Source organism: Notothenia rossii, assembly GCF_949606895.1.
Source record: "Notothenia rossii genome assembly, chromosome: 6".
NCBI classification, from domain to species: Eukaryota; Metazoa; Chordata; class Actinopteri; order Perciformes; family Nototheniidae; genus Notothenia; species Notothenia rossii.
In genome coordinates, this window is record NC_136909.1 from 8,992,566 (window position 1) to 9,018,039 (window position 25,474).

The 25,474-nt window shown below is 39.5% G+C and overlaps 3 protein-coding genes across 3 annotated transcripts; 2 read left to right on the top strand and 1 right to left on the bottom strand.

The window, feature by feature from the left end:
- Positions 1 to 690: 690 nt before the first annotated feature.
- On the top strand, positions 691 to 5,403 carry LOC307042670 (phosphatidate cytidylyltransferase 2-like). Its single transcript, XM_079686672.1, has 4 exons — positions 691 to 2,862; positions 3,473 to 3,592; positions 3,691 to 3,794; positions 4,827 to 5,403. Exons 1-4 carry the CDS (start codon positions 2,833 to 2,835, stop codon positions 4,840 to 4,842), a joined length of 270 nt encoding a protein of 89 aa, XP_079542798.1. The 5' UTR covers positions 691 to 2,832; the 3' UTR covers positions 4,843 to 5,403.
- Positions 5,404 to 5,638: 235 nt separating this feature from the next.
- On the top strand, positions 5,639 to 6,719 carry LOC307042669 (G2/M phase-specific E3 ubiquitin-protein ligase-like). The gene is made up of 4 exons (XM_079686671.1): positions 5,639 to 5,649; positions 5,775 to 5,815; positions 6,214 to 6,297; positions 6,399 to 6,719. The coding sequence occupies exons 3-4, from the start codon at positions 6,275 to 6,277 to the stop codon at positions 6,700 to 6,702; spliced, it is 327 nt and encodes a 108-aa protein (XP_079542797.1). The 5' UTR covers positions 5,639 to 5,649; positions 5,775 to 5,815; positions 6,214 to 6,274; the 3' UTR covers positions 6,703 to 6,719.
- Positions 6,720 to 11,194: 4,475 nt separating this feature from the next.
- Positions 11,195 to 25,172, bottom strand: LOC307043118 (uncharacterized protein). Its single transcript, XM_079687364.1, has 2 exons — positions 24,583 to 25,172; positions 11,195 to 13,621 (listed from the first exon to the last, which is right to left on the bottom strand). The coding sequence occupies exons 1-2, from the start codon at positions 24,773 to 24,775 to the stop codon at positions 12,579 to 12,581; spliced, it is 1,236 nt and encodes a 411-aa protein (XP_079543490.1). The 5' UTR covers positions 24,776 to 25,172; the 3' UTR covers positions 11,195 to 12,578.
- Positions 25,173 to 25,474: the final 302 nt, after the last annotated feature.

Consider the following 25,474-nt stretch of genomic DNA (forward strand, 5'->3'; position numbering starts at 1 on the left):
AACTCAGATCCAGAGAGCAGTTTACAACCAAAGACTGAGGACGACCCTGAAGACTCTTCTGAACCTGACACTAAACACAGTGCTGATTGGAAGGAGGCCAGAGAACCTGCGTCAGGCTCAAACTCACTGAAAAATAGACACAAATCTGTCAGTGATTCAAGCCGTAGTGCTGTAAAGAAACAATTTGGCTGCTCTGTGTGTACGAAATATTTTACAAATACAAGAGAAGTTCAGCGACACATGAAAATCCACACAGATGAGAAACTATTTAGCTGCTCAGTTTGTACCAAATCTTTTGCATTGAGTGAAAGTTTAAAAAAACACATGAAAATCCACACAGGAGAGAAACCCTTTCGCTGCTCAGTTTGTACCAAATCTTTTGTATTGAGTGAACGTTTAAAAAAACACATGAAAATCCACACAGGAGAGAAACCATTCAGCTGCTCGGTATGTAAGAAATCTTTTGCAGAGAAAAGAGATGTAAATCGACACATGAGAGTCCACACAGGAGAGAAACCACACCGCTGCTCAGTCTGTAAGAAAGCTTTTTCACAGAGAGGAAGTTTAAAGACACACATGAGAGTCCACACAGGAGTGAAACCACACAGCTGCTCAGTCTGTAAGAAAGCTTTTTCACAGAGTAGAAGTTTAAAAAATCACATGAGAGTCCACACAGAACAAAAAATGTAAATGGCGTAGTGATTTCAGAAGACACAAGTGTGTTGGTCGTCAGTCCTCAAAGCTTAATGAAATTCAAACTGAGGATAACAGAGGCAGAGCCTCCAATCAGCAGCTCAGCTGGAAACACATGGAAACAGAAGCTGATGGAGAGGACAATGAATACGTTTTATAACAGTTCACACGTGAGAAAAATCTGCCTGACCGGATTAACATTGTTGCACAATATTCATATAAGACACAAATGAACTCCATCTTTATCAATATAAGTAGATGTCCAATATGTTTATGCTTTGCTTGATTAAATCTACTGAAATGAGCATTCTATGACTAAATTATTCTTAATTACTGTCATTACATCATGGCTTTGCATTGCAATATTAGAACGCATAAAACCCAACTTTATTTCTTCTAAGTTGCAGGTGTTAATTGTTTAGAAGTCCGCTGTGTTTCATCCAAGTTTCCCCTTCGTGCTCCGATAATGCTGAAAGTATCTGTTGTATGCTTTACATGCTCCAGTAATAAGTGTAATTCACTGGACAGAGACAAGAGATAGTGATGGATCCAGAAAATAACCAGAAGATAGTCCGTATAGAGCCTTCCGGTTCTGAAAATTATCAGGGATAGAGCTAGAAAAAACCTTTAAAAAAACTGAATAGAGCTAGAAGATAGCCATTACAAAGCCAAGAAAGACCCAGTAGAAAGACAGGAAGGAGCCAAAAGAGTTTATATTTTTTAATATTCAAGCTCTTCTCTTAAGGTATTAGAACTTCCTTTCATTCCAATCAAAAAACTTTAAATGTTTGCTGCAAATTATTGAGATTGTTTCACAGCTTTTATCTTAAAATATTTCACGTTATTTTTTCTTTACATATACATTACATAGGATGAACAGCACGATCCACTATGCTGGATTCTGCCCAAATCTGCTCAAAATGCATGCAAACATCTTGCTTTATCCATACTCCTGCAGTTGTATTGTTCTGGATTCATAGTGAAGTTTATTAGATGTTCTGCACTGTTATTGTTATGTATTTAATATAATGGCATCCCCTGATGCCATTGGCCGCCCCGACCCCGCAACATCTGAACCGGTGATTGGAGGACGTCATTCAATCCCCGCCCGCTTCCGGAACACCGTACGGGGGGAGGAGTACAAAGGCTGGGAATGAAGAACATTCTGGAGGCAGTGTGTGTGTCACACACACACACACACACACACACACACACACACACACACACACACACACACACACACACACACACACACACACACACACACACACACGGACACACACACAGAGAGACCTTTTAGCCTCCACTTTCAGTCTCCAATTTCACTGCCGGGTCAGATTGACCCGAATACCATCTCTGTGATATAGACATGTAGGGGGGGGGGTTCCAAATGCATGACATGAACCATTTTCATTTTACTTGTTTATTACACTAATTAAGGTAAGTAGAAGAAGTTTCATACAAAAAAAATGCTTGAAAGTGTTTTTCGTAGATATTCAAAGTTTCAAACGGGTCAATTTGACCCTGAATGCAACAGGAGGGTTAAGGAAAAAGGTTCTGAGCCAGTGAGAGTTCTTCATATACGCATTCACATGATAAAATATTTAAAGTTGTGACCAGATGGTGTTGCCCTCTGCACACATTTAACGCTTTGCATTTTATTTATTTATTTCACCTTTTATACCACACTACAAGTCTGACATGTTTTAATGAGACGACTGGAAGTTACACTGCAGATATAAACACTTATAAGCACAGCTCAAGTCTTTCACAGCCAGAAATATTTCTCTGTGTCACCTTGTCTATTATCTTGCTTTTTTCACTGCTAGAAATATTCAAGCAGAAAAATCAGTGCCTGTTGAATCAAAGGGAAAGCAATCATCTAAGACAACATTTGTGAAGCGGATAAGATCAACTCAGCGTGCAAGACTCATCAATCCTGTGATTTTTGGTCATAATCCAGGCTCTATGTTCACATAGAGAAGGATATTACATTGTTTTGGGGCCTATGTTGGTTAAAAGCCAGCGGAAGTGTGTATTAGTCTGTCTCATAATAAAGTTGTAAATTAACAAAAAAGGAACTGTGATACCTAAAAAAATAAGTGTTTGAAGCTTGTTCTCCCCCTGCTCTCCTACGTGATGTCCGGCTGGCGTTACTTCACCGGATGGGTAAGACTCTCCTGACCTCCATCTGTCCTTCCTGTTTTCTGGCTTCACAAGTCAGATAAACCTTCATGTAACTATGAAACAATAAAATCACTATATTGCAAATCCACTATGCCAAAAAACAAGAGGGATCTGTAATATTTGTAGAATAATGTATTTGTGTCGCAACCTTTCAAACACTTTGGAAATGGATAATGCCAAACCGATATAATACAGAATCTCTGTAAAGCTATAGAAAAATATAGACGGTTTATTCTTAACAGGTCAAACATTACACATTGCAAACTCATAGCTTATGTTTATGTCAGAACCTAGCCTTTAGTTTCAGCTAGTTTGAATTGTGTCAGCAATGTTATTTAGTTTTTATCCTGTATAACTTATAAAGTAACGTTAAAATATATCTAAATGTTGTTTCTAGAGTATATTAACAGAACCGAAGTCCCGTTTTTATCATATGTTTCAACCTCATCATATTTTTCTCAGCCAGGTTTGATTTTGATACCAAAAGCCTGGGGATGCACGTCCTATTTTAGCCAAATAACTATTAACTAGCTTAGTTTGATTGAACTTCTGGTCTCTGTTTGAGTCTGACACATGTTCCTTGTCTCCGCAGACCACAGTGCGTCTGTATCCGTTCCAGATCCACAGCATCGCTCTCTCCTCCTTCGCCTCCATCATGGGACCCTTCGGAGGATTCTTTGCCAGCGGCTTCAAGAGAGCCTTCAAGATCAAAGTAGGGATTTCTGACACGTTTGTTTACTTCAAAACACTCCAACTATCCCTTTTATTGTCTGTTGTCTTTACTCCATTTATATTATATTCATATTCCAGGATTTTGCCAACACGATCCCGGGTCACGGTGGCATTATGGACCGGTTCGACTGCCAGTACCTTATGGTCACATTTGTTAACGTCTACATTGCCAGCTTCATCAGGTAAACACACAGCTATGGTTTGCTAATATGATGCATATATTGATTAGCAATGTGCTGTGACAGTGAAGGAATTCATCATCAAAGTTAGTGTTTTTTTTTTTTATTTCCGACTGTTAGAGAAAACATTTTATTTATTGAAGAAAACAAACTGTTGGTTGAACATTAAATTAGCTAGCTTGTTGATAACCATTAAAGACTTATCTCTGTATCTTGAGTTGTTTCATGTCTTCCTCTGACACTGAATAAATATACAAACATTAAACTAAAGTATGAAAACTGAACTTTGTTTGAGACTTTTCAATATTGGTCAATATCGCTGTAGTGTGCCTTTGAGACTTCATGATTACTTAAAAAAAGATTTTAAATGTAACTTCATATTGAGTTTACTATAGATCAGGCTGTAAAAATGCTATGTAGTCAAGCTCCAGCACTTTTCATAAATGAGCTCAAATCAGATAAAGCACCTGGTTCCAGCTTGAACCCTCAGAAAAAGAGCCCTCCAATTTAACATGTTCATATTTTTAGTTTTTATTCTTTTTCCACCCATCAATTTATTTGGGTTCGTTAAATTTAAAAAAACAAAAAATAAATAAATAATAAAATCAAACAACTTCTAAAGATAAGCACAAAATAAAATGTCCACAAAGGGAAACAGCATGTGGGACATACTGTATATTCCTTAAGAAGAGGGCACTGTGTTGATTTAAAATGGCATAACTACGGTGGCCGGCAGGTGCAAACGCGGAACAACGGCCCAAAGCACATACATTTCCCAGAACACATACACAAAAAAAAACATTCCAGAAGTGCTCCAGGCCTCTAGGGAGCGCGCTACGTGGAACAGATTGGAAAGGGACGGCATAACTCAAAAAATGAAAAGAAACAGAAAATAGTGAAGGAACGCAACGTTTTCTATTATGAATACATCTGTAATTCACATCTGGTCACCACTCTCTCATATGATGTCCGAAGACTTTACTGTATTCATTTTTTTTTAAATGTATTCATTTGCATGTTATTGTCTTTTTGCAGATTTCTGTTGGAGTAATGAGGATGATGGAAGACTGCCTTAAACCTGTGAGAGGGAGGTCACTTCCCCTCAATGGTCATGTCAAGAACTGTTGGCTGCTGTCGTAAAAAAGCAGAAACCTTTTAACCAGGATTTGGAAGATGGTGCCCATGTTTTGTTGTACCCTGATGCGAGGGAGATTACAAATATCCCCGGAACGGACACCCCGTTCACAGTGCAGATGTACAAAGAGGCCAGTGGAAAGCCCTTCCAACGAAGTTTTACATCTGTACTCTTGAAGCCTTTGAAAACAGTTGTAAGTGCTTCTGACATATATTCCCCCTTGTTTAAAGCACTAAACTGTATAATAATTCAAACATAACAGTTGTTCTGTCTATATTTCTTAACACAATTCATTCCACCCATCGTGCCTTTCTCTTCGTGGTTGAACTTATGAGGTCAAATGGTCTTTTATGAATAGTGGCAGAAGAAACGGAATTTAAGTATAAAAAAAAGCTTCCAAACTTTCCTTCTATTCAAACTAGATATAAACTCCCTTTTAAGGATTGTAATTCTAAATTAACCTTTTTTCTCACAACAATGTTGGTTTGTTGTGCCCCAATGTAAATCCTAATGTGAGAGTGAAAAGGACGGTCAACTATGTAATGTACATTTCACAAACATTTTGTGTTTCGATGTAATCCTTTCTGAATAATGTCAATGCAATAATTCAGGATTCAAAACAACATTCGATGATAGGTACAGACGTAGGGGAACAATTATTTTTATAGTATTAATCATGACACTTTTATTTTCTTAGGTTACCCTAAACCAGCGTCTGATCGGGTAAGACTAATTAAAAATGTAATTATACCATGTAGGTTTGAATTTGTGAACATGAAATCAATAAATACCTTTGTGTGCACTTATTTCCTGGGTAAAAATAAGATTGTGCACCAACCCCATTCCAGGAAGAGGTCCAATCTGCCCCGGGTCAGAACAACTTCTATAGGTAAACAATGTTGACAGTTGCATCGTGACACAGTTGTTTGGTGTGTATCTTTATTTTTACATTTGTTTATTTGTATAGCCTCCAATCACAGTGGGTAACATTGCCAGGAAGCAGAACAATTATAATTTCATACATTTCCAAATGACACCCACAACATCTTAGTGAAGACGATACAAAAAACACCCACAAATATTTTTCAAAGATCAGATATTGTTTCTTGCATCCATTTAAAATGTTTACAAGGATTGTGCAGGAGTATGACAAAAGTGCTGTTGTCAGTTTAGAACCCAATGTATTGGAAAAAAAACAGGAAGAGGATCGACATCCTTTTGTAAATATGACTGTCATGCATATATTATGTATTTGAAAATAATTATTCAACTGTCTTCTCACTGCAGCAACTACACAAATGGGTATGCACTTATCATTATTGATAGCCAGTCTGAGCCAGAAGACAAAATGGAGCAAACTGCAGAGGAAAGGTATTAATTGTTACTACCACTTAATTGTTCTATTCTATACTGTAAATCTTATTACTAGTTTCATCATTTAATATTACAATACATCACTTTGTCTTTCCCAGCACAGAATACCTGACTGTGGAGGACATTGTTGCAAAACTCTCTGCAAAAATGACAAATACATCTTGCAGCAGGTTCAATATTAATAGAGCCAATGTGTGGGATGGAGCAATCCGCGGCTTCAAAGCTGCCTCATTCGACCCCTCTCATGAGATGTCAGATAAGTTCAATGATGATGAGGGACAAACTGAGGATGGAGGGGACACTGGTGGTCCCAATCGTGAGTTCCTGACCCTCCTTATGGAATGCCTGAGAATGCGAAGAAAACATCACGTCAGCGACTGTTTGTGCTCCATGGCGATGTGACTTTCCCAGCCGTTCACTGTCTCTCATCTGATTCTAAATGTATAATGTTCTCTATAAAGATATAACTAATACCCAATTATGAATGTATAATATAAGCTGTTTTGTGTATTTAATCATGCATTGATCTACAATTTAATGATGGCTTCTACATATTTCACATAAACAGGCAATGAAAAAAGGTGTCCTTCATGCTGATAACTAGTGTATGCATCTGCCAATTAGTATTCTAAACAGAGTAGTGTGTTGAATCCTTATGTCTTGCATTTGAAACAGATACAATAAAAAAAAAGTGAATTTACTGTTGTGTTCAACTTCTGCCAAAAACTGTACATGTTTGCCACAGGAGCCACAGAACACTTGAACTGTCCCCAGATGTTGGCCACAGAAAGGACAAAACATGGCAGCCTGAAAAGACATACATTGATGTAGTAAATCCATTTAATCAAGTCAATCAAAAACACATAGTCTAAATAGTGGTTAGCTAAATAAATAGAACGATACATCATGTTTACCGTTGAATCTGTGTTTTGTCTCTCTCAGTATAGAGATATATATCACTCAGTATAACAGGCCTACATTACTCTCTGTATTTATTTGCTGTAGTTTAGATATCTACAAACAAACAGTCGATATTTTTCTCAGACCATTTAGCGCTTCACATAATAAAATACACAACGGCTGTAGCCTGATTATGCTTAAGGAGCTGTAGGTGTGTGTGGTACAGTGTGTGTGTGTGTGTGTGTGTGGGGGGGGGGGGATATATAGGCCCATTCCCAAACCGCCCCCTACACCCTACCCCTACACCCTACCCCTCCGTTTGCACGTTCACGCGGAGGGTCCGCGATATTAGCCGCGTTCACACCGCAGTACTTTTCCCACTTTAGTTCCGATATAGTTCCGAAATGTTACGTTCACACCAAAAAGAGCCGGAACTAAAATTAGTTAATGAGAACCTTTTTACCCCCTTTTCCGTCCCTGCTAGAGAGCAGGGACTTTCGTGGGAGAAAACGGCTCCTATGTGTGATTGGCTGGGCGGAATGCAAACCACGCCCCGTAAAACAAAACAAAAGTGCTGTGAAGCCAACACTTTATTATCCTCGCATTAGCATTATTAGCATTAGCCCAGCGCAGAAACGCAGAGAGACTAACTTATGGCAACACAAAATAAAACATGGGAGCGGTGAAGATGAGGAGGTGTCAGCGTTCTGGCGATTTACTCGGAAGGCTTCAGTAGAAGCTGCTGGGAGTCCCAGCAGCTTCTACTGAAGCCAGTCCCCAACTCCGGGGACTTCTGGCCGGGGATTTTGGGCGGCAGTATACGCCGTGAAGTTGTTTGCGGCCTGCCAGTAAACCTAAAGCAAAAGAAGAAGTGACGTCAGCGGCTTCATTTGCCTAATCTACTCCCAGGGACTTATTCCGGTGTGAACGCGATTTGTATTTAGTTCATCAGAACTAAAGAGTTCTGATGAACTAAGTTCTCATGAACCTTTGTGGGAAAAGTACTGCGGTGTGAAAGCGCCTATTGAGGGCTGTTCCAAAGCAAGGAGTGTGGAGCGGTGTGGAGGGGGAGTGGGCTATCAAGCCCTCAAACAGCGAGTCTGCAGCGGTGCTGATTTGAGACCGGTCTCTACCTGACCGGAGTCACGCTGTGTGTGTCCGTCAGGAAACAAGCTGTTAAAAAGTAGTTCCAGCAAACATCCACTGGAGTGCCAGGAGTGACAGCCACCACACACACACAAACAACACAGACAGGGGGAAACAAACAAACACAAAGGAGACGGCTGGAGCAGTACAGCCACCACAGCGTTACCTAATGCAACTCCACACTTTGTCTTACGGTGCCGTGTACCGGAGGGGAGAGAGAGAGAGCAGCGAAGGGGGGGGGGGGGGGAGAGAGAAGTAATACGGTTTTCTGATAAAGCTGTGGAGAGTATGTGCTGCAGGGAGGTGGATGCACAACGCACCCAGGAACGAACGCTAGCTCCGGTCCTTTTTACTGTGGACTCGATGTCCTGACAGGCTGGTATTTGTGCAACCTGCACAAACACAATTCTGCACCATGATTACAAACGGTGAAATACAATGTAAAACTACCGAAGAATACCAGCTCCTTAAAACACAACCGCTCTACTCAATGCAACTCTACTATACCCGCGGTCAAAGAGCGGAGATGTGTCCCCTGTGTGATGTAATATGACGCGTTTGACGTATGACCTTTAAAAAAAAGCAGTTTTTAAGAGCAGAGCTCAAAATTGCTCCTTTCCCTCTGAATTCCTGCCCTTATGTCTCGTAAAACATATCAAATCCTGCATTCACTATTTTAATTGTAATTTTCAAGCAAGTTTAAGCATAAATGTAGAAAAAATAAAAACCTGCAAGATGCTCTTTAACAACCTCATGATAACCTCATATGTTTTTAACTTAAGATCATACCTGTGTCTAGTCTAGAAAAAGGTAAATGTGTGCATTTTATTATAAAGTTGTGTATATTTACAGACCGTTGCAAAGACTAAGAAGCTTATAAACATCAGGTTTAAAACTAAAAGAGCTTTGAAACACAATGAAAGATGTTTGGAGTTTTATTTGAGTTATTAATTTAAACTTTTTGTCTCAGAGATGATGATTTGAAACCGTTGTTACATACAGTTACGGCATTTCCTGTTTGCTGTGTGGGGTTTCTTCAACTTTTAAAAGATGTTTGAATGGTGATATACACAGTGATAGATGTTAAGGACTAACGTTTATAATAAATACATTTGTATTTATTTTAAGATTTTTTCATACAATCATAAGTATTGGGATAATTTGTATTAATGTGGACCGGAGGGAGAGGGTGACGAGCATAATTTTCACTTTCCTTTTTTAGTTTAATTCCAACTTTGGTCATGAAGAATATGTTTCTCTGTTGTCCACGTTCATAAAGCATAAAACAACAGCATCAGAGCATGGTGCAGAGTCTCTAGATGAGTTTACAGTAGTCCCTCATTCTTATTAAACATCCATGCAGTCCGCTGTATAGAAAACTGTAGTTTCCATAGTTTCCCCACAGCAGCAGACGCACAAAATGACGTCCACTTGCGCATCATAAAGACGTTGGATAGTGAAAGTGCAGTCGGATTCTCTAAAGTACCGCAGTCTCTTCTCCTAAATCCTTTTGAATTCTCCTATCCACTATCCCTTGACTCCATGACGTTTCACTCAGAGGTCAAGGAATAGACGATAGGGTTAGAACTTAGGAGCTGATTTTTGGACTATTTGACTGCAGCCTAAGACTAGCTGGTCCATTGTAAAGGTCAGTCCACCTTAAATGAGCAGTGGGTGATCAGGAGGTGAAAGGCAGGACACAGGAACTTGGTCCTGGGGAGATGTAACGATTATTAAACAAGAAATAGTCGAGTCATGGGGTCAAATAAATTAACATTTGTGATTATTAGCGAATCGGTTGCAGTTGGGTGAAATCAGGCTTAGGGAGTAACTTATTACATGTAACGGCATTAGGTAATCAGGATACAAAATAGGCAAATGTATTCCCTTACAGTTACAGAAGCAAAAACAATCAGATAACAGGTACATTTATGTAAAACAGGGCTCATTAACCAGTTAAGCCCCAAGCCTGTTTTTAAGGTCTCAGGCTCGAAAAAGGACATTCCCAGAACACATGACTATATCTTCACTTCTAAAAAGGGGTAAATTAATAATATTTGTTCTCAAAGCAATGATAAACCTGTGAGTTGGATGTAGAAAAGTCAGAATCAATATCGAACTTTTTTATTTTAAAGTAAATTCAGATTGAACATAGCAAAAAGATGTAAATTATATTATTAATTAATTATAGTGTCCGTCCGAAAAGAAATGCATTACTTATAGTGAAAACCACCTTTGAATGATGAGATAGTAGACTAAAAGCTTTAGGAATTCAAACTATAACATATCATAAGTACCGTCTATCAAGATTGATGCAAAACAAGTGACACTTGACCTTTTTAGAGAGGTTTAGCAAAAACAAACCCACCTCTGGGGTCATTTGGTTGTATTTGCTGTTTCTCTGGAACCCATTAGTTGATTTTGATGATTGACACCTATGTATAACCGTTAGAGCCAATAGAATCGAGGGGGTGATCCTACATCCACATACACGTTGAAGAGTGAGAGTGATGCGCAGGCAGCTTGCCCAAACCGAAGGTTACGCTCTGAAAACTAGGTTATAGCCATAAATATGAAGATGGATTATCAGTAATCATTTCAAAGTGACACAGAGACATTGGATTAACCCTCAGCAGCGTTTTAATGCCATTGAACACAACTTTTGATCAGAAAACAGCAACGGTAAGACTTATTTTTCGTTTTGGTCCCGTAAAGCTACGTTGTGGGTTGTCTGGGTTTGCTTCCCTTGCCGCAAGTTTTGATCGCACAGTGATGATACTAATACTTTGTTAGGTTCCCTATTGGGCTAGGGGTACCAAAGGGAACAACACGACCAGAGTGGAATTGGTAAAAATTATAAGTGGCTTTATTACAGCAGGTGGCAACAAAAAGACAGGAAAACAGCCTAAAATGAACCAAAACGGATGGTCTAACCATCAACAAAAGGGGACTCCAAAAAAGAGTTACAAAGAAACAAAACCTCACGTTACACGTGGCACAAATGGTAATGAGGAAGGTTGCACACACACAGCTGCAGCTGGTCAACAGGTGCTAATCACCTGGGTCTAAGCTAATACGTTACACAAATACTAACAGTTGATCAACAAGTGCTAATCACCTGGGTCTAAGCTCACAATTATAAACACAACACGAGGCACAACACACTGCTTGCACTCTGCTAAGTAGTCTACGGATTACAGGGGAGCTAATAGCGTAAACACCACAAGAAAAGTATCAAGAGGCTAGAGGCGTCTGTCTCCCAACACAGAGCCTCCAGAATGTTCTTCATTCCCAGCCGTTGTACTCCTCCCCCCGTACGGTGTTCCGGAAGCGGGCGGGGATTGAATGACGTCCTCCATTCACCGGTTCAGATGTTGCGGCGTCGGGACGGCCAATGGCATCAGGGGAATTGCGCAACACACACACACACACACACACACACACACACACACACACACACACACACACACACACACACACACACACACACACACACACACACACACACACACACACACACACACACACACACACACACACACACACACACACACACACACACACACACACACACACACACTTCTAGAATCTGTCCAATCTCAGCTTGCTAGCTGATATCTTTTTGGAGCGGATCCGATAAGTAATAAAGTTTTTCTACCGTGAGTTCTGTGCTAAGTGCGAGAGCATCTTATCGCTCAGGGCTAATACAGAGGCTTGTTATTACCCTTCTGTTACGTTTAGCTAACATTTTTTAATATTGTTTGATAGCTAAGTTTCTCTTCCCGTTAAGTGGGAATGACACATTCATAGTTTGTTAAATGTTAAGAAGCCCTCAGACGCTGTTTGTTACAAGATGTTGCGTTTTGCCCCGGCATCGGGGGCATCAGGCTTAACTGGTTAACAGGATAGCAATGATACAAAACATTTAGAAATAAAGAACAATACATCAAAACATCCTATATCTCTGTATGGAAACTTGGAGCCCTCAATCCAAAATAAAATGGTTCATCAACCAAGTGGTTAACGTATAACTCAGGATGACAAAAACATTAAACGTATTGTCCACTTATGTTGATTAAGATGGAGTTCATGTAAGCCTTATATGAATGTTGTGCAAAAATGTTAATCCAGTCAGGCAGAATTTTCTGATCTGTGAACTGTCATAAGACTTATTCATTGTCCTCTCCATCAGCTTCTGTGTCCATGTGTTCAGCTGAGCCGCTGATTGGAGGCTATGACTCTCTGTTATCCTCAGTTTGAATTTCATTAAGCTGTGAGGACTGATGACCAACACACTTGTGCCTTTGGAAATCACTACGCCATTTAAAGCTTTTGTCACAAACATTGCAACTGTATATTTCCTCTCCTGTGTGGACTCTCATGTGTGTCTTTAAACTTCCACTTTGTGAAAAAGCTTTCTTACAGACTGAGCAGCTGTGTGGTTTCTCTCCTGTGTGGATTATCATGTGTTCCTTTAAATGTATATTCTGTGAAAAAGCTTTCTTACAGACTGAACAGCTGTGTGGTTTCTCTCCTGTGTGGATTCTCATGTGTAGCTTTAAACTTCCACTCTGTGAAAAAGCTTTCTTACAGACTGAACAGCTGTGTGGTTTCTCTCCTGTGTGGATTCTCATGTGTAGCTTTAAACTTCCACTCTGTGAAAAAGCTTTCTTACAGACTGAGCATCTGTATGGTTTCTCTCCTGTGTGGATTCTGATGTGTAGCTCTAGATTTCCACTCGATACAAAATATTTCGCACACAGAGAGCAGCCAAATTGTTTCTTCACAGCACTATGTCGTGAATCACTGACAGATTCAAGTCTATTTTTCAGTGAGTTTGAGTCTGACGCAGGTCCTCTGGTCTCCTTCCAATCAGCACTATGTTCAGTGTCAGGTTCAGAAGAGTTTCCAGTGTTGTCCTCAGTCTTTGGTTGTAAACTGCTCTCTGGATCTGAGTTCCTGGCTGGTTCTGGTCCTCGACAGTCATCTCCATCAGCTTCTGTTTCTATGTGTTCAGCTTGTCTTTGATGAGGCTGTGAGGCCTGAGGTGTCTCTTTATCATCTTCACTCTTCACAGGGTCAGGAGTGAAAATGGACTTGATGATATCAGCCTCCTCCAGCTCCTGAAGCTGCTCTCCCTCCTGACTGAACCTGAGTGTCTCCTGTTCCTGCTTAATGTGTGGGGGGGGCTCAGGGTCCTCCTGCTCCAGACTGGTGTTCCACTCCTGCTGGTCAGGGAGAACCTCTTCTTTAACCACCACCAGCAGCTGGACGTCTGCCGGAAACAGGAAACACACAGTCAGAATAAACTGTTATAGGTCCCATTTCTACTGATCATCAATTTTCCAAACTCACATTGATTTCTCATACAGCATCTCTGTATATGCAAGGCAATTTATTTGTATAGCACAATTCATACAGTGATGCAATTCAAAGTGCTTTACAGGTTCAAACAGATAAAAACATAATACATTTGAATATGGTCATAATGAGAAGAAATACAAAAACACACAAAACTATTAAAAGAAAGAAAATCATGTTTACCAGTTCAAAAATTAGAAAGTCAAAAAGCCATGTTAAAAAGAAATGTTTTTAGACCTGATTTAAATGATGTGCGATGTGTGATGTGTGAATGAAGTGCTAGCCATTCTCAGATGTTCTGGGAGTTTGTTCCATGCATTAGAAGTATAAATGCAGAAAGCTGCTTGCCCACGCTTTGATCTCACACATGGAACAGTGAGCCGGCCTGAGCCTGAATACCTAAGGGGTCTGCTGGGTTCGTACCGCTGAAGGAGGTCCTTGATATATTTTGGGCTTAGCCCGTTCAGTGCTTTATATGTGTGTAATAAAATCTTTAAATCAATTATCTCAGTTACTGGAAGCCAATGCAGCAATCTCAGCACTGGAGTGATGTGATCTATTTTCTTTTTCCGGGTTAACACTCTGAACAGCAGCATTTTGAATTAGTTGGAGTTGTGATTTTTTTTGTGAGGCCCGTGAAGATGCTGTTGCAGTAGTCAAGCTTGCTAAAAACAAATGCATGGACACGTTTTTCAAGGTCCTGCTTGGACATAAGGTCTTTAATACGAAAGATATTTTTTAGATGGTAGTTGTCTGATTTGTTGATTGCCCTGATGTGCCTGTTATCCTATTCATCTATAGAAAGTGATATGTAAATTTGGGTGTCATCCGCGTAATTATGATATGAAATATTATTTATAATTATCTGAGCAAGTGGCAGCATGTAAAAATTGAATAGAAGAGGCCCGAGGATCGACCCCTGGGGAACTCCACGTCATTTTGGTTCTGTCCGATGTACAAAATACTCTAGGTCTTCAACATAGGATTTCAACCATTTTAGAACAGTGCCAGACAGACCCACATATTTCTCTAGTCTCTCTATTAAAATATTGTGATCTACGGTGTCAAACGACACACCGAGGTCCAGTAGAACCAGTACTGTGGATTTCCCACAGTCGGTATTAAAATAAATGTAATTTAAAATATTTAATAAAACCGTCTCTGTGTTATGACGAGACCCTAAAACCAGATTGGAAGGTTTCTAAAATATTATTCAAAGTAAAAAAACGGTTAAGTTGTAGGTAGACAACCTTTTCAGTTATTTGGCTTAAAAATTGTACATTTGAAATTGGCCTGTAATTACAGCGTATCGAGGGTGTTCTTTTTTAGTAGTGGCTTAATAACTGCAGTTTTCAAGCCCTTAGGGAATTCCCCTGAATGGAGTGACATGTTCACAATCTGCAGTACATCTGAGGCAATACAACAATACACTTTTAAAAAAGTTTGTCGGAAGACTAGATGTAGTTGTTTTTAGATGGAGTATAACTTCTTCTGGTGTTTTATGGCTGACTAGGGGTGTAACGGTACACGTACCGAAATTATTCGGTCCGGGCCGTTCGGTTTGGTACACGTTTGTACCGAACGAATATAACGTTAAACGTAAAAAATTGAGAACGTGAATAACTTTTTGGAAGTAATCTCCGGAGATGCCTCGCAGCATTCAGAGTAATTTGCTCACATTGGGTTCAACGCGTCATAGATCGAGCAAGTCATTTAATTGGACGAGAGGCATACTATGAGAGCTGGTCACAGGGATGCGTTCAAATGTAGTCAGTAATTTGAGGAACTGTTGAAATGGCGAACGCAGATAAAGTTGAGCTCGAAAATCCTCCAGCATCATTGAAGTCTCCGGTTTGGGAACATTTTGGTTTCGCAGTTACGTACAAGGATGACGGACAAAGACAGGTTGACCGAACCAAAGCCGTTTGTCGGCATTGTTCAACTAAAATTGGTTACGCGGCTGGCAATACATCAAACTTGCACACTCATTTGAAAAGGCATCACCCGAAAGGGAATATCACCGGTACCAAAAGAAAAAAGACTGACGTGCAAACTCCCACTAGCATTTAAGCCACCACCACTCACAAAAAGTTCAGACCGAGCCAAAGCTATTACAAACGCCAAATATCCTTATGTTGCCATGTTAGCAAAGCGCTACCTGGCTGTATCTGCTACCTCTGTCCCTAGCGAGAGGGTGTTCTCCACAGCAGGAGACATTGTTAGTGCCAGCAGATCTGCCCTTTTGGTAAGCAATGTGGACAACTTCATGTTTCTTTAAAAAAACATGAAAATACAATGACAAGCAAGTCATAATGTCAAACTGGCTGCTTAGGTACTAGTACAGTACAGTTCAAATACAGATTATTCCAGTTCATCGAAATGCTGCACCTTAATGTTTATTTTATTATATTTTGTATTTATTTGAGTGAATATTCACAGTTTAATAATAATTAAAACCCCAAAACTAATAGTTTATGTTTTGTGAGTACTAGTACAGTAAAGTTCAAATACAGATTATTTCAGTTTATCGAAATGCTGCACCTTAATGTTTATTTTATTATATTTTGTATTTATTTGAGTGAATAGATTATTCACAGTTTAATAATAATTAAAAAATATATATATATATTTTGTGATAATTTTTTCTGCTTTACCGAAAACGTACCGAACCGAACCGTGACCTAAAAACCGAGGTACGTACCGAACCGAAATGTTTGTGAACCGTTACACCCCTATGGCTGACTGAAACAAACTTTGACATGTTGGCTTGGTTGCTGTGTCCTTGCAATGGGAACATAGGGTCAAGACTCGGAATTGAGGAACTGATATATTGCCTGATCTTTAAGATATTTTCTGTGAAGAACAAAGCAACATCATTACATTTCTGAGTGGAGATTAGTTCAGGGGCTATTTCCATTCTGGGGTTGGTTAACTTATTAACAGTAGAAAAATAATAAACGAGAGCTGTTGATATTTTTGTTTATAAGAGCAGAGAAAAATGATTGTCTAGCTTCCTTCAGTTCAAGACCTTAGGTGAATAGTTTTTTTTTGTAAATATCTATTGCATCTTGAGTTTTGTTTTCAGCCACCTGCGTTAAGCTTTCCGGCATTCTGTTTTTTGAAATTTCACTGATTGCGAATTTCTCCATGGTGCTTTTGTTTTACCAAAGATTTTCTTAACTTTCACGAGTGCAATGGCGTCGATGATATTGGTCAGTTTTGCGTTAAATGTATCCACCAGATCAGTGGTTCCCAACCTGGGGGGCGCCAAAGATCACAGACGGGGCGCCAGGCCTCAGATGATTTTAGGCCAAATATCATATTTAGACTTTTTTATTTTTTGTTACATATAATTGTAACGCAATACATGATTGTCACTAAAAGCCTTGTCTCTACATTACAATATAAAAAATAATTGATTAATTAATTTGAATACAAATTCAAGTTAGTAGCTAATATAGGCATAAAAAGACAGAAATTTATAATTTTTTCTTTAATAGAAATGTTTCTTCTGCCCGTAAAGTGTCCAAACCAGGCTTTTCTGGATAAGCGCATTTAAAAAAAACATAGTCGTTGTCTATGCCAGTTTCAGATTATTTGTCACAGTTGCTCCGATCAGATCCGTCTCCTCAATTTTGTAGATTATTTACTACTTTTGAATCCACATAAACACATCGGCAAATTACGGCTTACTTTGAGCATGTGTTTTAAACAGTTTAATCCCTTTGTGAATTGTTTTCACTTGCGCCGTCCTTTAAAGGGGACCTATCATGCAAATTGCACTTTTGTACGTCTTTTATACATGAATATGTGTCCCCGGTGTGTCAGGGAACTCACCAAGTGTCAGAAAACACAACCCTCTCTCTCTTCCTCCATACCCAAATCTCCAAAAATAGGGCTGCAACGGAGCTGATCCAGATTTGAATGTTTCTGACGTCAGAAAAGGGGTGCTCCGCCTATATGGGTAACTCTCCACCTATCAGGGGAATGGGGGGTTGGGCCACGGCCACTGCTGCTCGAAAGCGCTAGAGACGCTGTAGTACATATGCCAGGCCTGTAAGTGGCGCTGTAGTCTGCCACAAAAGCAGCAAAGAAGACTTCTCACAGAATCAGCCCTTGCAAAAACAGGGCTGGAAAAGAGCAAATAGAGCGAAATGAGGAATGGCTAAAATGCATGATCTGTTTGGTCATTTTTTTTTTTAAACCTTTATTTGACCAGATGGTTCCGTTGAGATCATCAATCTTTTTTTCAAGGGAGACCTGTCCAACATGGCAGCAAGTAGGTTACAACATGAAAATAAAACAGATAACACAAAAGGACATCCTATTTACAGGGCTACATGTACAGTATATACCTAGAGACATTGACAAGTACCAACAGTATATTTATATCTCGCCCTGTCAATAAGCCTCACCTTCTTGGCAAAAACTGAATTGTTTTTGAAGTGGTGGAGAGACAATGCACAGTTTTAACCACTGCTGTCACCCATGGCCAAAGCATATCTCTCTGTCCCAGCAACATCAGTACCAAGCAAGAGAGTTTTTTCCACAGCAGGGGATATTGTAAACGCCCAAACATCCCAGCTTCTACCTGGAAATGTGGATATGCTCATATTCCTAAAAGATAACCTTGATGATGCTGAGTGAGTGCGTTAGTGAGTTAGAGTTGAGTTACTTGAAAAACTAAAGTGAAACTTGATTTATTCTATGAAATTTTATTCTATTTATACTATTCTGATTATTATATTGTTGACACTTTAAAATACTACTATCCTACTAAAAGGCTGTCCAAATCAGATGTATTATTTAATAATGAAAAAAAAACGTCTTTATTTTTCAATATCGCGATATTATCGTACCTTGAGTTTTTGGTATCGTTTCATCCCTATTAAATTACGCTTTCATCCTCCTTTAACAAAATACTTCACATTCATCCAGTTTGGGACAGTAGTTGTAGCATTTTTGAGACATTTAAACTTTAATTACCGCTGTTGCGCCGTCGTTGGTGTTATCCACATGAATTTAAAAATGTCCAGCAATAACTAATAAGTTAAAATCCCCGATCACGTGATCGGGGATCGGAGCCGATCACGTGATTTTCAAAAGATCGGAATCCTCTTAATGCATTGCATAAAGATCGGATCGGGAAAGATCGGTACCGGCAAATTGTCAAATTCAAATGATCGGAATCGGATCGGGAGCAAAAAAAGGTGATCGGGACATCCCTACAAGATATTGAAAAGTAGTGAATATTCCCAACGATATTTGCTTGCAATTTAGAACATCCTTGTACAAGGAGGCCAATCCACCACCTTTCTTCTCAGCTCTGACCTCACTCATAAAGCTGTAATTAGGCAGTGCTGTTTCAATAAGAACTGCAGCATTATTGTTGGTATCTAGCCAAGTTTCAGTAAGAAACATAACATCTACTTGCTGTTCTATTATAAGATCATTGATTAAAAATGACTTACCGGCTAAGGACCTAACATTAAGTAAGGCCAAATGTATTTTATTATCACCAAGTGACTCCGATGTGGAGGTAATAGATAGTGGCTGCAGGTGACAGGTGTTTTTATATCCCCATGCCAAATATTCATGGGGTGGCAGGAGATTTTGAGGGGTGGCATCACCTGGCAGAAGTATATGCTGATTTAATCGCAGTCAAATCAATCAATGTTAACTTGGAAAGCCACAATATTGATATTTTAACTCAATAACATTAGGTGACATTATTGTGGCACAACAGTGAATCCTTAAATATAAAGATATAAGGTGGCAGGTCTACATAATGTAATGAATTGTAACTGAACAATAACAAATAAAAGAACAGCAGGGGTACCACATCTATGCAGACTGCTGCAATAAGTACATTAATTAACTGTCTCATCAATGTTTGTCTGAATTAATATGATAATATTAACAATCCAGCCTGTCCTCCTACAAAACACGACCATATAGGCCGATTGTTCAAGCCCTTATTACGACCCAGAGAAATGTTTTAAAGTGTATGTTGTTTCTTACACAACCCTTGTAAGAAACAACATGCTCCCGTTGATTGCAAACGCTCTGGAGGGACGTTTATTCACAAATAACCCTCTCTGGAAAATCCTAAATTATGGAATAGTTTGGCCATTAAAATGCTTTTTGATTCAATTTCTAGCGAGAAGTGTATATTGTACTCTTAGAATCCACGTCCAGTTGATGTGTAGGATCTATAGTTTGATAGATATTACGAAGATGATTTGAGGTCTCGCCAGGAGAACGTGTATATGCGGCAGCTTCCATGTAAAGTTAGCGTCAACCCTCACTGGATGAAAACAGTTTTTCCGGTCTCAAATTTTTCATAATAAAACCGCATGTATTCCCCTCACTGTCAAATGATTACACAGTGATATCTGCATTACTCATCCACTAAAAAACATCAGTTTATCCGAAGACACTACACTACCCAGAATCCCCAGCTATCGTTTGGGACTACAACATCCGCCACTGCTTTACAAACCCTGTGATTAGTCCTCAAGCCCTGCGATTGGATGTTGGAGTGGCAGTGCGAGAAGGCTATGCCGAGCGTCAAACAGCTCTTTGAAATGGAATGGAACCACGGCAGATTATCCAAAACTGTAATTGGACGGGTCTAGCCCAGCACCACCCCAGAATTACACATGCTGGCTATAGGCTAGTTGCACGGGATGACGTATTTCCATTTCCGGTTCATTGAGTGTGCGCTTGTAAACTTCCGGTCTACGGTAGAGCGGTAGAGGGAAGAGCGATAGATAGCCTATAGATAGCGAGAGAGATAGCGTATAGATATTATATAGGTACTATTTTACACTCGATGTCTCCAAGACCTACCGAAGGTTAACATCAGTGATGTACATCGGCTGGTACAAGCGGCAGGCTCAGCCCCGAGGAGCAAAAGAGGTTCAAGATGTACATATCCAGTTACATCGACAATTATGAAGGTAAGTGACAAACAAAGCTGTAGTTACTGGCTAACTTTGACAACTTGACAGTCTTGATACAGTGTAAAGCGTTTTAATGATGTACTATTACGTGTTTTGGATAACATGAATGATAACCAATTCCCCACAGTTTCAAACAAAGATCTACCTTCAGGGAGAGTGAGCATCAGGGCTAGCTGTTACAGGTCCATGAGAAAGCATGAAAAGCCTCACGATCTCAGAGTAGGGAGGAAAATAATACATTTGCTCACATCAACTGGTAGCTAGCTATGTGTGTGTAGCATGAAGGGGCTACAGATTTATTTTCGTTTTGTAACCCTCTCGTGTAAAATGATAAATACATTAGCTCTGCACTCCACTCCAGGTACTCATCTGAGTCCCTCACTGAGAAAGTTGTGTGCACCCCTGGGTAGAACTGCTTTTTGTAATGAAATACACAATTGGTTTGGGAGCAAGAAATCTTTTAATCGTTGCTGCCCAGGCTTGCCGAAATGAATGGAAACTTATCTCCCGATTATAACATTGTGTAACTTGCTGCTGTTAAATACCGTCAAACTATGTGCAATATGTGCTTTATGTACTTTATATACATATGCCATCTTTAATAACTGTAATACATACCGGGCTGCTAAATCCTAAGAACTGCTACAGGATTTGATTTGTAGATTTGATTGGTTTTTTATCTGTATTTTGAAAAATGATGTAACTTTTAATCTTTTTTTTTAGCATATTTTTTATTATATTATAACTTAGTACTTTTTTAGCATATTGCTTATTATATTATAACTTAGTACTTTGTTAGCATATTGTTTATTATATTATAACTTAGTACTTTTTTAACGCATTTAAGATATGCAACACTAAGCTGTCTGTGGCTCTTTCCTGCTGTAACGCTGCAAATTTCCCCTCTGTGGGACTAATAAAGGTATTCTGATTCTGATAACGGGACACATTTGTACAAAGGGGCACACAGCAATGTAGTGAAGGCCAATCGCTTTTCTTTACCTCAAAATCCGCTCATTCTTGCTCTCGGTGTGTCATAACAAACTGTCAAGCTGTCAAAACTCTGTACTCAAACCGGAAGTACTCGGCCTCACACCCAGCCGCCGGAAGTTGATAGACGCCATTGTGTGTTTCGCAACATGTTCTATGGCACGTCTCTACTGGGAATTGTAGTTTTATAAGACATTTTCGTATTTACCACAATTAGAAGTTACCAGTATTAAACTGTGTACACCCTGGAGGTTTAGGGGATACGAAAAACACAGTGGTGTTATCACATTTAAAACATATAATTAATAAATGGGTGAACATTGCTTGTGTCGATAATGGGCAGCATTAATATACCCACATGACAGTTAAGGTCAAAAGAGCTTTATTTAACAGCTGGTCTTATGTCTGTGACCCCTCTGGCTGTTCATTGATAAGCCTGAAACATGCACTTGTCAAGGTTCAGAGGCAAATTTGGCAAATATGGCAGTAGCCATCGATCATCTTAAGATAAGATATACTTTATTGATCCCAAGTTGGGAAATGTTTTTGTTACAGCAGCATGTACTACTTTGTTCTACTCCACTACAATTCAGAGGTTAAGCTGGTATTTTTACTCCGCTACATTTATTTTAGTTACTTTGCAGATTCTGATTAATGATGTGAAAATATAAACAACCCTTAATTCAGACTTAAGTTACACCTGAGTCAAATTCAGGGAAGGTGATTGTACTTTGTCAGACTTAATATTTATCTGTGGGCATCCCCAACCTTTTTTTCTTATTCAAAAGAAGACCTTAACTTAAAGTATTCTTTAATGTTTAACCCTTTGGAGTCCTGGGCTAATTTGGCCGTTTTTGCATACTCTTGATTTGTCTTACTAAACCCCATTAAGAAATGTTTGGCATAAACCAAAAAGCTAACATCTCATTTCAATTATACATTTCAAACACAGTATTTTCCCACATATTTAAGTTATATTTATTTGGATTGATGCATTCGTGTTGAGAATGTTCCATTCAAAAAATGTATTATTAAAAAGGCATTTACACCATAAAAGATTACTTTTGAGATCTATTGTCAGGAATGTTAGTCTTATATGTATGGCCAGAGGGCAGGACCTACAAACACATCTACTACCCAATACCATTGTGAGGCTGAACAAAAAGGACCTTTTGACTATGTAAATGTAGTCTTTAAAAAAAAAAAAAACATTTACTGACTTTTTTGGATAGCTTAAAGTAATGTTGTAAAATTACAACCGGGGGCCTGCAGGGTTAAGGGCTATTGTTTATTGTTATTTACTTTAAGATGTTTATTCTTAACCAATAATTGAATTTAAAATGTAAATGATACATTTAAATGATGTGTGTGTCTCTGTATTCCTGAGAGAATGAGCTCATAGGGCTGCTGATCACCATAAGCTAAACAGTCTGTATATTGCACTACATTTGTATAATGTAAGCTTCGTTGATACTTTTGCATGCGGGAATAAGAAAAAAATAGTTAGATATACTGAATATTATTTGATATATTCCACCACTAGCTTAATCCCAAATAATGTAGGTGCCTTAAATAACCCCTTATTTTATACTTTTATGTTCATATAATAGTGATTTCAATGCTACCCCAAAATGATCACTGGTTCTATCCTGGCCATCCCACTGAAAATGTCCTGGCTCCATGGGCGCGGGAAGGGGGGTGCTGTGGGCGCTGTAGCTCCTCTGTCTGAATCATTATTTGACAGTTATTGCTGCTCCCGCTGTGCATAATCTGTGTAATATGTAGCCAATAAATTCCACATTGTTGGTAAAATAATATTTTGGCCTGCCCCGATTATTTTTTCTGTAGCCCCGGACAATTCTACCTCAATAATATAATACATTAATTGTGCTTTACGTGAACCTCATCATGACACTAGAGAGGACGGCAGGACTTTAATTTCCCGTGTTCAGTGAATGCAACAGAGGAAAGACACCAGACCAATCAGAGAGTTGCATGGAAATAAAAGTGTGCTTGTGTCATTCAAGCTCAGCTCTGTGTGTGTTTGTGGAAATAGCGCATTTAGTGTGTGTGAGAGAGAGGAAGAGAGGGACCGGTGCCAGCAGGGGCCGTGTTGTTAGCATCTGGATAGCTGCTAGCACTAACGGACATAAGGAGATGTTGTTCCACAACAAGCTGGAGGAGAGTCCTCTCCTCTCAGACTGAGAGGCTCAGGTGAGCTAAAGGACTCTCTGAGGGTTTAGATAGTTAACTTTAGTCTAAGTTATCTCAGTGGGTCTCAAACGATTTGGTCACAAATTATTCAAAAGATTATTTCCGCGCCACACCTTCATATGATCATTATCGTTATAAAAAAAACAAGAGAATAAAGGAAAAACAGTTATGAAATACTATATGGCAGTAAAACAAGAATACAGTTTGAAAGGGGAGTGATTTGTAAAATATCCATAAAGAAAAAGAACATCTGCTTACAGTTCTGTTTCATATGGGTGTTGAGAGATGTATCCATAGATCTCTTCATGTTGCTCTCAAAGTGCACCAGATTGATGCTTTTAACTTCAATATTTAAAAAAAAATCTTCCCGGGGGAGCAACCCCCGGACTCCCCTAGAGGAGATGAGGTCCACTCCCCACTCGTAAAAAATAGCACTTTACCCCTGCCTATATGCCGTGAGCTGATTATCGAGCCTTCATTGTAACAGTAGCGGGTGTACTGTGTGTTGGTGTGTGGGGAGTGTTGCAGACGCAGTAGAACATTCCACTGTAGCGCCCCTGGTGCTCGCGCTTTTGTGCGTGCTCTACAGTGCCCGTAATAGTGCTCACTGGAGTCCAGCACCTCAGCACCCCCACTCAGAAATACCTTCACGCGCCTCTGCCTGGCTCCGCCACTGAAGTGTTAATTAAGAGTAACGGGAACAGACCTGCTCTTTGTATCCGAAGCTGAGGCTGTGAAACAGCGTCCAGTAGTTTCTGGAGTCTCTCGTTCTCCTCTTTTGAACGAGACAGCTCCTCCTCGTTCTCTGCTATAGTTTTTTCAAACAGAGCAAATATATCTTCAGCAGCAGCAGTGAGTCGCTGCTTCTTCATCGACAGCAGCATTTGGACTTTACTCATGTTTATTTACTAGATCACCTTTTCCTGTAAACTCCGTTAAACACACCGTTTCTCTCTTCATCAAACTCTCAATCTGACTGGTGTTGCTAACGTGTTTCCAGCTAGCATGCTAAGCTAGCTCCTATAGTCCGAGATAAACGCTCCAGAAAAAAGAGCACAAGAGTCCATTCGGATGTTCATCCAGATACACAAATGGTGGATCAGTAGTGCTGGAGCTCACACACACTTTCTCAGGAACACACAGAGAGAGAACCATAGCAACTAGACGCCTCCTCGATCCAGGTTAGAAAGAATGTCACTACCCGATCTGCAGTGCGCATGTGCCAGATGGACCGCCATATTGGACAACTCCCGACGGCAACCCAAGTAGGACAATATTGACACAGTGGCTTTTGGCAAAGCTCAAAAGGAAAACTCGAGAGAGATGAGTTATTGTTATTACAACGTGACTTCACTATTATTTAACAACTCTTTTTATTGGGTTCTTTTATTTGGAGTTAAGTACATTGTCAGAATAAGTGAGAAATTAATTTAACTGTTTATCTGTTAGACAGCTATCGAGTGGCGAAGTCACGCCCACTTACTTCCGCATCATGGGACCTTATTCCGAAAAAATAATACATTGAAGTCAATGGAGAGAGAAAACTTATCTTTTGATCCCGTTTGAATTGTACCATGAATTACACATATGTTGTTTGT